The 12,898-nt window shown below is 51.5% G+C and overlaps 2 protein-coding genes across 4 annotated transcripts in view; one reads left to right on the plus strand and one right to left on the minus strand.

Annotated features, from left to right (window-relative positions):
• Positions 1 to 3,505, minus strand: part of COL4A2 (collagen type IV alpha 2 chain) — a 169,083-nt gene extending 165,578 nt beyond the window's left edge. Inside the window, exons 1-3 of one of the 2 annotated variants that reach the window (XM_078070082.1) lie at positions 3,487 to 3,505; positions 2,161 to 2,248; positions 1,987 to 2,041 (exon numbers count right to left, since the gene is read on the minus strand). In XM_078070082.1, coding sequence (XP_077926208.1) covers positions 1,987 to 2,041; positions 2,161 to 2,204 — 99 coding nt within the window. In that variant the 5' untranslated portion in view covers positions 2,205 to 2,248; positions 3,487 to 3,505. Of the gene's footprint in view, positions 1 to 1,986; positions 2,042 to 2,160; positions 2,249 to 2,556; positions 2,808 to 3,486 lie in introns of those variants that run through there. The other variant, XM_036091057.2, reaches the window with a different exon arrangement.
• COL4A1 (collagen type IV alpha 1 chain) overlaps positions 2,905 to 12,898 on the plus strand; it is a 138,697-nt gene continuing 128,703 nt past the window's right edge. For both annotated transcript variants that reach the window (XM_078070083.1, XM_078070084.1), the window contains exon 1: positions 2,905 to 3,137. In XM_078070083.1, the coding sequence (XP_077926209.1) occupies positions 3,054 to 3,137 (84 nt within the window). In that variant the 5' untranslated portion in view covers positions 2,905 to 3,053. The remainder of the gene's footprint in view (positions 3,138 to 12,898) is intronic.

Here is a 12,898-nt window from a genome sequence, read left to right on the forward strand (position 1 = left end):
CTCCCAGCCTCCACCCCAGAGAGTCTGATCAGAAGATCTAGATTCGGAGAAGAAAAAAGAAGAAGATCATCTAGATTCAGAGCAGAGGTCTGAAGTTCTAACCAGCCTCCCTGGGTGGGTGTGGGGGTCCAAGGCGAGCACTCTGAGAAGCAATGTCGGACCATAAATGCTCTCAGTCCCACCCAAGAGACAGAGAGCAGACTCAGGTGAGGCTGAGCATGGAGGAGGTTTTGGAAGGAAAGCACAGCGGTAGCCGCCTGGCTCCGTAACAAGCAGGAGGATGTTCTCTTCCCTGTTCTAGGTGTGGAAACTGGGATTCAGGATTTGCGAGACCAGGGCAGAGCTTGGTTTAGTACCCCACTCTTCTGACCCCAAGCCCTTTCCACCAGTTTTAGGATCAGTCCCGGATAAAATTCACCAGACTTTCACCATCCCCAGGAAGGAAAACAGGGGATTACAGAAGTGGCTCTAGGGCCAGAGGCGTGTGGAGACAGCACATCCCGTGCACACCCACTCAGCATGACCCAGAGCCGTCCTGTCTACCCTCCTCCTTCTCTGAGAGTCTCTGTGCTGCTCTGACTCAGCTCCGGGCCGCCTCCTGTATGTCGAGTGCACATAAGGACCACAAGACTCAGGGGTGGCAGCATGCGGGCTTTCGTCTTCTTAAATCAGGACATGTGCAAAAGAGAGTCAGACCCGAGCTCTGAGAAAACTTTGGCCTGGCATGTTCTGGTGAAAGTCTATGCACTCCAGGGTGCCTGGGTGGCTCAGTCGTTAAGCGTCTGCCTTCAGCTCAGGTCATGATCCCAGGGTCCTGGGATCGAGCCCCGCATCAGGCTCCCTGCTCCGCAGGAAGCCTGCTTCTCCCTCTCCCACTCCCCCTGCTTGTGCTCCCTCTCTCTCTGTGTCTCTCTGTCAAATAAATAAACTCTTTAAAAAAAGAAAGTCTATGCACTCCTTCTGCCTTCCCAGTCTGGGCCCTGAACTGGAGCAGAAAGCAGAAAAGGGAGGCTAAAAGTCCTTTCCAAGCTAGAGTAGCTCTTTTTCACTCACTGCCTTTAAAATCCTTGTTTGTCTGACACGAGGACAGAACAATGAAAATAACAGAATTTCAACCAAACCAGCTTCCCATGGTCACAGGCGACCCACGAGAACCACCTGGGAAATCAGGTATTCCGTCAGAGTGCAGGGGGGTGGGGTGGGGAACACACTATGTTCCCTCCGTTTTTGGTCCCAGTTTAAACATGTGTCCACAACCAAGGGACAGCCAAACCAGTAGGTCTTCAGCCTTATCCCATCAAGCTCAATGGAAGTGGCTCCAACTATTTAAACACAATTTACAAAATCCCACAGTCCATCCCAAGTGCCAGGACAACACCACAGCGCAGCCCTGAATGCACCTTAGCACCCCCTACCCTGGCTAAGACTTGGGGGAAAACGCAGGGTTTCTGCCATTGTTCACTCCATGGGTTAAAACAAAGTACCCTGTTGTGTTGCTCTCCTCCCCGCCCCGCCCATTCCCCCAAAGCCTCTCGTTTAAAAGCCCCAGAGAACTCTCTGCCAAGGACGGGACCTCGACACCAGCTTCCCAGTGCCACAAACACGTTTCTTGTCCGTACCCTGGCGCCTCATCCACCACGGGACTGAGAGTCTTCCCTCTAGGAAGCCAGGGTTTGGCTCTAGTTTAGGAGAGGACGCCGCAGGCTATGTTTCCCATGATTGGCTCTCGTGGGAGGGCCGGCGCCTGCAGCACACAGGACCGCAGTGGGGACCCCAAGAGAAGGCAAGCTTGAGACGTTCTCGGGGGAAAGCCAGCGCTCTCAGAACCTGGGCTGGCTCAGGGCCGCGCGCACACACGCGCGCACACGCACACACACACGCACGCTCAGGTGAGCACGCACGAGGGGCCCTCCGGCAAGGCCACAAGCTGTCCCTTCCACTCTCTCGCGCACGAGTCAGAAGCCCTGAACGGGAGCCAGGACTTACCGCCAGGACGCTCTGGGCCAGGAGCCCCACTGTCACAGCCCCCAGCAGCAGGCACCTGCATGAGAGAGGGAAGGAGCGCGCCATGAGCGGGCGGCCTCGGCCCGGCAGTTCCCGAGTTACACGCGAGGGCCCCCGCGCGCAGGACCCTCGGGGACGCGGCGGAAAGTCGCTTACCGCCGCAGGGCAGGGCTGGCCGCCGAGCACTGGTGCCTGTCCATGCTCCTGATCCGGCCGCTCCGGGCTCCGCGCGCTCCCTCCTAGCCTGGAGGGCGACAGACAAAGCGGGCTTAGCGGGGGCCGGGGCGGGGGCATCCTCGCCGCGAGCCTCCCTCCGCGAGACGCGGGAAAGCGGGGTGCGCCCCGCACCCCTGCAGGGCTGACAGAGAGCCGCCCCTGGTACGGACAGAAGAAGGGGGAGCCTTCCACTTAGGCCCCGCTCGGCGCCGCTCAGCCGCGGCCGCTCCGTGCCCCCCCCCGCTTCAGCAGAAGTGCGCACAGCCCCTGCCTGCGCAGGGCGCCCCAAGTCCCAGCCTCGGCCCGGGTCTCGGCGTCCCCGGGGGTCGCCCTCACCTCGGGCCCGGCGTCAGGGGCTGTCCGCGCGCATCCGCCGCTCCAGGAGCGCCCGCCCGCCGCACGCAGGCAGCGCGGTCGCCCTCGCGGGGCCCCGGGTGCCGGCCCGGGTCCTCGGTCCTGCGGCCGGTGGGCGAGCGCGGGGGCGCGGGGTCGCGCGGCGGCTGCCGGTGAGTGCGGAGCGCGGAGCCCTGGCGTCCCGGCGCGCGGCGGCCCCAATCCCCGGGCCGCGCGCTCCCGCCGCCTCTTACCCGCGCCGCAGGGTCCTCCCCTTTGAGACGCCACCCGCGCGCCGCCGAGGGGAGGGGGCAGCGCCAACAAATTGGGGAGCTCGCCGGGCCGCGCTCAGGTCTCCGCCGCGAGCCGCCGCGCCCGGGACGGTGCGCAGCGCTCGCGCCCCGGCCCTCCGCGAGTGAGCCGCCCGCCGCGGCCCCCCGAGCGCCGGCCGCCGGCCCCCGCCGATCCCCGCCGGTCCCTGCCGCCCCGGGCGCGCCACCATGGGGCCCCGGCTGGGCGTCTGGCTGCTGCTGCTGCCCGCCGCCCTCCTGCTCCACGAGGAGCGCAGCCGGGCCGCGGCGAAGGTGAGTCCCGGCCGGCTCCGCTCCCCCGGCGTCCCGCCCTGCGCCCCGGGCGCCCCGCGCGGCCCCTTTGTCCCCGGGCCGAGCCGCCCGCCCGCCCCTCGGGGGTCGCGCGTGGCACGGCCAGGTGCCCTCTGCGAGCGGGTCCCCGCCAGTGCCCCTGTGGGCTGCGTTCGCGCATCCGTTAGGGAGCCTCCTTTGTTGTGGGCTGGGTAGGGGCGAGGTAGAGGACTTCTCAGGGCCCTGGGCGAGCGGAGCCGAGCTTGATACGCGCCGCGAGGGGCGAGGGGGCCCGGGAGTCTGCGGGATTTGAACTCGCACCGCGGGGGCCTCAGCGGCCCGGCGCCCTCACCTGCCCTGGGCGCCCGGGTGGGCCGGGGGCAGGCGGGGTGGGCACGCGCGCCCCACGCCGCTCAGAGCCCCACACTCGTGCCCGGGAGTCGCTTTGGGCGTGTTTCTCCCGTTCTTGGGCGACTGCTGGTTGATGCTGAACAGTTGTGGGCCGTTTGCCTGGAAACAGCTGTATCTTCGCTTTCCCACGACTTTTCTGTGGCTGAAGCACGCTCGAGAACAGAAGTGGGGCTCTTGTGTAGTGCAGTTTTAAAAAGTTAACCAAACTCGACTCGTTGCCTTTTATTAATGTACATTAAAAAACATTATAACTACATCATATTTGAGTGTGAAACCAAAATGAAACTCCATCTTATTGTTCTAAGCACCAATTGTTTTCCTAGTTTTCATTTCCTCGGGCTGTGTGCTTGCCCGGAAAGGATCTGGGAGCTGGGTTTGCAGGAGTAAAGGCTTCCAGCCCCGGACGGACGGTCCTTGATGTACTGTTTTTCTTTCTTTTTTTCCTTCCCCTCAGATAGAATAAAGACCTCAGCTGGTCCCCAGTGTGAAAGCCTTGCAGACCAAACCCCCAGGAAGTGTGGCTTCTAAGGGCATTTTGCATACCCCCCCCAATGTTTAAAAAATTATTTTGCTACTTGCCACAGTTCCCACTTATTGTTTGACTGTTTCAGATCCTAATCTTGCTCTTAGGTTTTGTTTGTTTGTTTGTTTTTACTTCTCTTCTGGAGGAATGATAGTCACCGACTCCACTGCTTATAAAATGTATTAACTGTTACATGCCAGAATGAGCCGGTAATATGCACACCCGGCTCATCCCAGGGCAGGGTTGACTCTTTACTCGAAGCTCCTTCATTGGGTGTTGAAAGGGCTAGTGATCACAGCAGCAATTAACTTCAGATGGTTTCTCCCAGCCCGGAGTCGAGCCAGGCACCATACTCAGTTGTTTAAACGCTCTCCAGTAGTGATGACAAAATACTTTGAGAAGTCTACCGAGCACTTTATTTGGGTGTAGAAATACTGACCAAAAGATGTAGTACTTCCAAGGAGAGATTGCTAAACTTGATGGCAAGCAAATGAGAGAAAGTTCTCTATTTGGAAATAGGAACCTCTGTCTGGACTTAGATTTTCTAGTTGATAATTGTAGCAAAGCAAAGCTAATTGAAAGGATGAGCTTTTCAAATAACCAGGACTTTAAAGAACAAGCCACGCACTTATGGGAGCCCCCGTTCTTGCCTGGGAAATCAAACTCATTGCTGTTGTTTGGGATTATTTTACTTCCCTTTAGTTATTCTCTGAGGCCCAAGCACATTCCTGTCCACTGGCTTGGGTCTAAACCTCAAGGTGTCCCATAGAGTTTTAAGCTATCCGGCACGTGGACGGACACCTTCTGAACAGTCACTTACTAACTCGACATTATCTTTACACTTTATCTTTTCTGACTTAATTAGAGAGATATGGATGTGCAAGAAAATCCATTGAAAAATAATTGTCTAATTTTTAAAAAGCATTTCACTTTTCATGCCATCAAGAACTTTTTTTTTGCTGACCACTTTCCAAAATTACCTGTTAGGTACCAAAAAAGTTGAAATAACTTCAATATTGACCCAAGCAAAATACATTTAAAAATACATTTTGGATGATGAGATGCTGCAAATCCATCAAATCCTGACTCAGAAGCCACCCCGAAGGATTCTTGGATCACGTGTGCCTTTGAAAGAGAATCTGAATCACACTCCACCTGCATTTGTACCTGTCCCAACATCCCCCCTGTGCTGGGCGAGAATGGCACTTTTTCCCCCATATGAAAGACTCTTTGATTTTATATTTGACCACACCTGCCATGGTCATACTATTCATTTACTAGTAGGTGGATTTCCTAAGCCAGTGACTTTTTCCCCATGCCCAGTTTATCTTGATTCCCCTCCCCAACTTTTCTTTCTGAGGCAAGAAAGGAGGATGTGGGTACAGGCCTGAGACAGAAGTGTGCCCAGAGTGTTCTGATAGGGGGTGCCCTGTGTTCTCAATCACGCGGTCAGACTGGAGGGAATTGTCCCCATTGCACGCAGCCTCACATGCCTCTCTCACTGGTCTGGGTGACCCCCCTTAACAGATGGGTTTCTCGGGACCAGAAATGGGAACTTGCCTGTAAGTGTGGTGATGCCTGCCCCCAGGTCCTGGCGTGTTCAGACCATTACTCACTGTCCTGGGGCTCAATGACCCAGGACTCATGTGAAGTGAGACTTAGTTCTCATGTGAGTATGGACTCTGTTCCGTTGCAAATGTAATTTAAATAAGAGGTTTGAGCTCTACTTTGGGCCCAATGACAGCAACATCAGCCCAATACTTCAGGAGTGATATAACCGAAATCATTATGTTCCTTATATAATAGGGAATTGGTCCAGAACGAAGTACCTCTGATACCAACCAGAAGAAATGATGTGGGTAAATTGCGTGTGTGTAAGGGTGGCCCCTACAGAATTATCGGTGGTATAAGTTCATCACGTACACCAAGAGTGAGTGTGGTTTAAAATTTGTCCGCTTTTATTAGGCAGATGAGTTTGGAGGACTCCTTCACCGGATGCCTCAGTCCCTGGCTGGTCTGCCCCTTCCCCCAGGGGACCGCCCCTTCCTTCCTTTGTTCCGCACATGCGCCCTGAGCCCTTCTGCAAGCCCTGCGCTCTGCCTGGCGCTGGCCAGGCGACAGTGAGCGGGACCCGCTCTGCCTCCAGGAAGCTTGCAGTTCGGCAAGAAATGCCGAGCAGCCGGCAAGCCACTCAGGCTGGTAGATGCTGCAGTGAAGGTAAATCAAGGGCCCTTGGAGCACCTAACCAGCTTTGCAGAAGTCAGAGAAACTTCCAGGAGGACATCCCACCTCCAGATCTGAGGGGGAGATAGGAACTATAAGCTCAGCGTTACTATTTTCATGAGTTGTTATGGTGCGTTATACTCAGAGGTGTGATAAATCTACCTGTCCTCTCATAGAGCTACAGGTCTTTGCATTTAAAAAATGACGCTCAGGCTCCCTCCTTTGAGAAACCAAGATGCCGTGGCTTCTGTTATTAACCGTGGTAGCTGAACTTTCCTCCCAGAGGGGTAGAGACATTGAGGAGCAAGGTCTAGGACATCAGTGGTAAGAAGCACCCAGCTCCCAGCAAGGGCCCTGGGTTTGGGGGCATCCCCACTCCTGAGGCTGCATGGACACCGGGATGTTTGGAAAGTTGGCGCATGGATGACTGGCTCTAGGCTGGAGTGCCTTTAGGAACTGACCCAGAAAACCTACCCTCACTTGGGCAAGGACATGAGGGAATTCACAAAACCTTGCATTATTCATTAACAAGACTGTTGGCAAATGTCTTGGGACTGGTAAGGGTGGTCATAACTTTAGAAGTTCAGTTACTTAGTTAAGAGCTGATAAAGATTTTGCAGACTAATTGGACCCACAAGTGCCTCTCTAGAACAAATCCTTTTAGAAATCCAGAGGGCATCAAGAATTGAATAAGTTATACCACTTATTTTGAAGAAGTAGAGACAATGTTTGTTATAACATTTGTTCCAGAAATTTAAAAAGGATTAACTTCATTAAAATGCCTCTCAAGCAGATTTGGTATTTTGAATTCTTGAGATAGAGGAAGCAAAAGCAACAATAGAATGCCGAAAATAATACCATTAGAGCATTGTTCTTCCTGCTATTATTAAACAACCACTAAAAAACGTCAGCTATCGAACAATACAGAAGACATATTCCTACCATTCTCGGGCGTACAATGAAAGAGGATATAAACCAGAACACATTTCAATGGTCAATTTCTTTTGAGACATTGAACACTGTAAGAATTACTTGGGGTTAATATTTTTATAGTCTGGTACACGGTGAACTGGTTCCATCCTGTGTTTCCCTCCATTGTTCTCCTGGTCTTACTCCAGTGACATGTGTCTCGCCTACTTTTCCTTCTGTTTCTCCCCTCTTCCTCTGCCCAGGCCCTGGGCGTGGGTGTGCGATGGGGTCCAGCCGGTCGACTCCTCTCCTCTCCGCGCTGTCTCCCCTCTCTGGCTGGGGAGATCTGCTCTCGTGATCCCTTACCATCCCATGAAGGGGGCTCCAAACCTTTCTCTTGAACTCCAGCCGAAGATCTTCAAGTTCCCATGGGACATGTCACCTTGGCTTTTGTCTCAGACTTAGTGAATGTGTTCAGAGCCGAACTTAGGGTCTTACCCAGACTGACCACCCGTCCCCACTGTTGCCTTTTGGTCGCTGACGCCCTAGGGTCTCCTGACACTCAGCTCAGACACGGTGACTTCCCCCAGAGGCCTCACCCCATCTCTTGTTAACCTCCGTGTCACTCAGTCATGGAGGCCACCATGTCTTCCTCCTATGGGCTTCTCCGCATCCCCACCTGCTTTCTCCTCCCACAGCTGCCACCCCCTCCCAGGTCTGTTCATCTTGAGCCAGGGTCGCCACAGACCCCTCCTCGATCCTGCGCTTCCTCCAGCCTCAGGCTCTCTCTAGCCCAGTCCCTGTGTTGTGGGGCAGCCCCTTGTCTCCGGGGATCCTGTGTAGGACCATCGGATTCCTTTGACAGGGGCTACCTACTGTCTAACCTAAGTTTCCCTTCTGTTAGGTGTGGTGGTCTTTGTCTTTTAATAAAGACTTTCTATTTATAGAACAGCTTTAGGTTGAGAGGAAGGTGCAGAGATCTGCCCATGTCCCTCCTTCCCTGGCACGAGCACAGCCTCCGTTCTATCAACATCACCCACCAGAGTAGGACATTTGTCGCATGGATGGACTGACGGTGACGCATCACCCAGACGCTGTAGTCTACATGAGGGTCACTCTTGGTGTTGTGTATCCCGAGGGTGCGTCCTTCCCCCGTACGCCTGGCCACCACTCCTCTTACTGTCTCCATAGCTTGACCTTTTCCAGAATGTCCTAGAGTTGGAATTGTGTAGGATGCGGCCTTTTCACACTGCCTTCCTTCACCTGGTGATATGCATTCAGGTTCCTCTAGGTCTTTTCGCGACTTGGTAACTACGGTCTTGTTAGCACTGAGTAATATTGCGTGGCCTGCACGGACCACGGTTTCTTGATCCACGCACCTGCTGAGGGGCATCTTGGCTGCTTCCAAGTTCTGGCAATTATGAATAAAGCTGCTGTAGACATCCATGGGCATGTTTTTGTGTGGACAGAAGTGCTCCACTCCCTTGGATAAATAACTGGGCACATGATTGCTGGTTAGTGTGGCAAGAGTGTGTTTAGTTTTGTGGGCGACCACCGAACTGTCTCCCAAAGCGGCTGCGCCAGTTTGCCTTCCCACCGGCAGTAAGCGAGGGTTCCTATTTGTCCACATCCTCGCCAGCGTTTGGTGTGGTCAGTGTTGGGTTCTGGCCACTCTCCACAGTAGGTAACTCACTGCTGCTTTAATTGGGATTGGGTCTGCGTGCCCTTCACAGCCTGCATCCATGGAGTTTATCTGGCCTTATTCTTCATGGCTCCCCAACCTATACGCTGGGTGATTGCCACGAAGGACTAATCTCTGTGTTCCATGGGATGATGTCATCTCTCTGAGCCTCAGGTCCCTAATCCAGGAATACAATGTCCGTGGAAACCTTCACGTCGCTTGGTGTGATCGTGCAGCCGAAGCAGCTCAGCGCTCACGCGATGTTGGTCGTTATCACTGCCACGTGGCTGGGACCGCATTGTCTCCCGTCTGCTAGTCTGACACCCCTGATGATGCAGGACCCAGCTTCTCTTTCAAATTGCCCCCACTGTGTGCAGGAGTGCCTGCCCCATGGAGAGGAGTCACGAATGACTAGTAACTGGGGCTAGCGCTTCTGGCCAGCATGCACTCACCAGCCCTGGGAGAGCCCCCGTGGGAGTGTGTGCCCCTGTGAGCCAGTGGCACTGTTAGGGAAAAGAAGGGGAATTCGTGCCAAACGAAGGTGTTTCCTCTTAATTAGGAATTTGGAGGAGTTAGTCCACCCCAGACTAAACACGACTTGGAAATATACACAATGCTGAGCTCTTGAGTAAATAGTTTATTCCGGGGTTTAGTAATATTCCTAGCTTTGCTCTTTTTGATTTTTAATAGGCACACTATAAGAACATTTGATGTCATCTGAGTTTTAAGGCTTGCAAGATTTGTGGTAAGAGAAAAGATAAATGCAGAGTGCCCAATCAGATACTGAAGGGATATTTCACATACCACGCAGCTTTTGCATATCTGTTGGTTTTATCTCTTGCTGATAAAGGACAATTCTTCCACCCCTTCATCTTTTACTGCTCTTAGAATCACCACTTCGTTCAGAGTTTTGGAATTACTATTGTTCATTACTGAATAAATATCTTTGTGTACCGTGGGCATTTCTTTCTTGCTCAGACAACGGCAAGAGATACGGGCTTTGAACTGGACGAGGCCAGTGTGATGTCCCTAGCTTCGTTCCCATCCCACCAAATGCACTGACGATTGGAGAAACCATTCGTACACTCTTGAGAGAGGTTAGCTATTTAAATAAATGTTGTCCAACTCAGTGCAGTATTTGGAGACATGGCATTCCTGTATTTGACATTTCATTAAAATTGTTAAAAATTTTATTGAGTTTCTGCTTTAGAAAATAAACATATTCCTCCATGAAGAACAAAACCCAGGGTTTCCTGGTTGTCACTCTCAATGTCTCCAGAGCTGTTTGCACAAATTTTTCACTGCAGCAACTCACACCTAGAGATCGCGGAGGTTCGGAGGGGGTGGGTAGCGGGACACAGTGGTGTGTCTTCACTTTGGAGAGGTGAACCTTTCCTAATGTGCATCAGTTAGCATGTGGGCCATTTTGCAGGCCTCAGAAGGTTACAGATAAACCCAAGGATAACTATTTTGGTATTATTAAAGAAATATTAATGTATATTTTAATCAGTGGAACATTGACTATTACATCTCTAACAATATTGTTTATAAAGTAAGCATGAAATTTTTGTAGTATGAAGAAACAATCACAGTTTATTCTAAAACTCCACAGTTATCCTTTGCAACCAGTCAGCAATTTTGAGCATAGAAGTATTTATTTCTATATCATCCAAGATCATCAGCTTGAAAATGTCATTATAAGATGCAAGTGTCTCCTTTTCCTAATCAGCTTTAATTTTTGAGTTCCATTTTAGAATTAAAAAAAAAATTTATTTGAGAGAGAGAGAGTGAGTGAGAGAAGATGTGCAGGGGGGAGGGGCAGGCAGAGGGAGAAGCAGACTCCCCACTGAGCAGGGAGTCCTACATGGGGGCTCAATCCCAGGACCCTGAGATCATGACCTCAGCCGAAGGCAGACACTTCACCGACTGAGCCACCCAGGCGTCCCTGGTTTTAGAATTTTTTAAAGGAATACAATAACATTTTAAAAGCTTGGATAAAAGCTTGAGTGAAGGTGTATCACTGTCTTTTTAAACCTATAACATGCAAGGTTTTATTAGGGAAAAAAAGGTCACAGGACCTGCAGTTTGGCCCATTTGTTGTAATGTCCATTTGGAAAATACTCGATTTGACTTCATATCTTAAAGAGAAGTAATTCCAAGGACTCTAGAATTAGCCAGGCAAAAGAAGTGTCTAATTCTCTAGGAGGCTTGGCCAAAGGGGTACATGCACACAACTTCTTGGAAAGAGAATTGCAGCGTTTCAGATGCATCTGGAGAGAAGCTCCAGACGGGGTAGTGGGCATAGCCATTGAACACAGGGGTGCTGGTTTGAGTCCCTGCTGTGTGACCCTGTGCCGGTGACCTCCCTCTCTCCGCCCACATTTCCTCTTCTGGACAACGGGGAGGGCCGTAGTGCCTTGCTTAGGGGACACGTGTGGAGATGCCACGGGTTAATGTTTAGAAAGCACTTATGCAGTGCCAGACACTCTTCTCTTTGTTAAACTAAAAGCAGGTTCTGAGGAGTAAGTAGCAAAGTGGTTCTGTCATCAGGGAAGGCATCTTGGGGCTGGGGACCACAGAAGGGCACCCATTCCGGGAGTTCTGGGACTTGAGCTCCCAGCAGAATCTCCTGGAGGGCTCGATGAAGCACAGACGCGAAACCCCCCTCCTAGACTTTCTAATCGGGGGTGCAGTGTGCACCTGAGAGCGGCATTTCTGTTCCAGAGACCATAGGTCTTGTCCATTCTCTTCCTCTGACAGGGGCAGCCACTCGATGCATGTGAGCTATAAACCTGCTCTTCTGGGACGTTGCTTTGCCTTCAAATAAGAAGCTGAACCATTGTGTTTAAAATGACTTTCACAATTCTCATTTTCTTCTCTCTTTTTGGTTGTTGTTGCCACTGGTGAGCTCAGTTCTAGCCCTGGGGTGCCATCTGAAGGGTGAGAAGTGGGAAGAAGGTTCTAGAAGCCTGTGTGTGGAGTGACAGGATGCTCGAGAGCTCATTTGGAGAGGGTTTGGCTGATGGGATTTGGGGGCAGCTGGTGCCTAGAGAAGGTGCTGGTCCCTTGTGGTCCCCCTCTCCTCCTCAGGACACAGGACAGGAATTTTCCCATGATTATCTACTTTAATTTAGAGTTTTTGCCATCCTTATGGCTCTGTTCGCCCTCACACACCTGCTAAGAATGTGCACAGGCTGTTTGCTTAGGGACTGGCCAGGCCAGAACCAGGTGGGTTGTGGGGCTGGCTCCCCAGTGCATGACTGCTTGTCTTGCTGTGCCCAGCCCCCCCCCGCCCCAGGCTCCCGTGGGCCTCTGCTGCTTGGCCTCCTTGTGAGGAATTTCTGTTTCGTATCTTAGTATGGCTAAATCTATTTCCTGGATGTTAAAGACCATTTGGGGTTAGTGGTTTAAAGTAACTCCTAAATTTTGGTCAGGAAATGGCCTATAAAATTAAGATAAGCTTGCCAAAGCAGGAAGATGGGAAAAATACTACAATGTGGGTAGTTCAGCCCCTGGGTCAGATGTATTTCGGATAAGAATGCAAACCTGGTCTAGGCTCAGTTCTACTCACTGACAAACTAGGGAGGACACACTCTTTATTATAGAGGGTAGGTAGCAGGCGGGGTTCTTGGCTCATCCCTCATTCATACCTTATCTTTAACAAACATTTTAGCATGGAAACATGACACTAACAACAGATGCTTTTTTATCAGTTCCTTAAAGCAACTCCAAATAAATAGCTACTGGACATCTTAGTAATAATTAGATTTATTATACTGCAAATAATAAGATTGTATTTCTTTATTCTGGAATTTGGGCTTTTAAAACTTTAAAAAAATCTTATAATTAATCATTTATTATTATTTCTTGTTGACCCTAGATATCTTCCCATCTTTCGTGGAGTTACCGTGCATGAGTATATTATAGAGATACGTGTGTTTCTCTTGCCTGGATAATTCATTTAAAACATACATAACTTTGGGTGTTGTTTTAGGCTAGAAGGCAGATTTGTAATCA

Source organism: Halichoerus grypus, chromosome 4 (assembly GCF_964656455.1).
Source record: "Halichoerus grypus chromosome 4, mHalGry1.hap1.1, whole genome shotgun sequence".
Lineage (NCBI taxonomy): Eukaryota > Metazoa > Chordata > Mammalia > Carnivora > Phocidae > Halichoerus > Halichoerus grypus.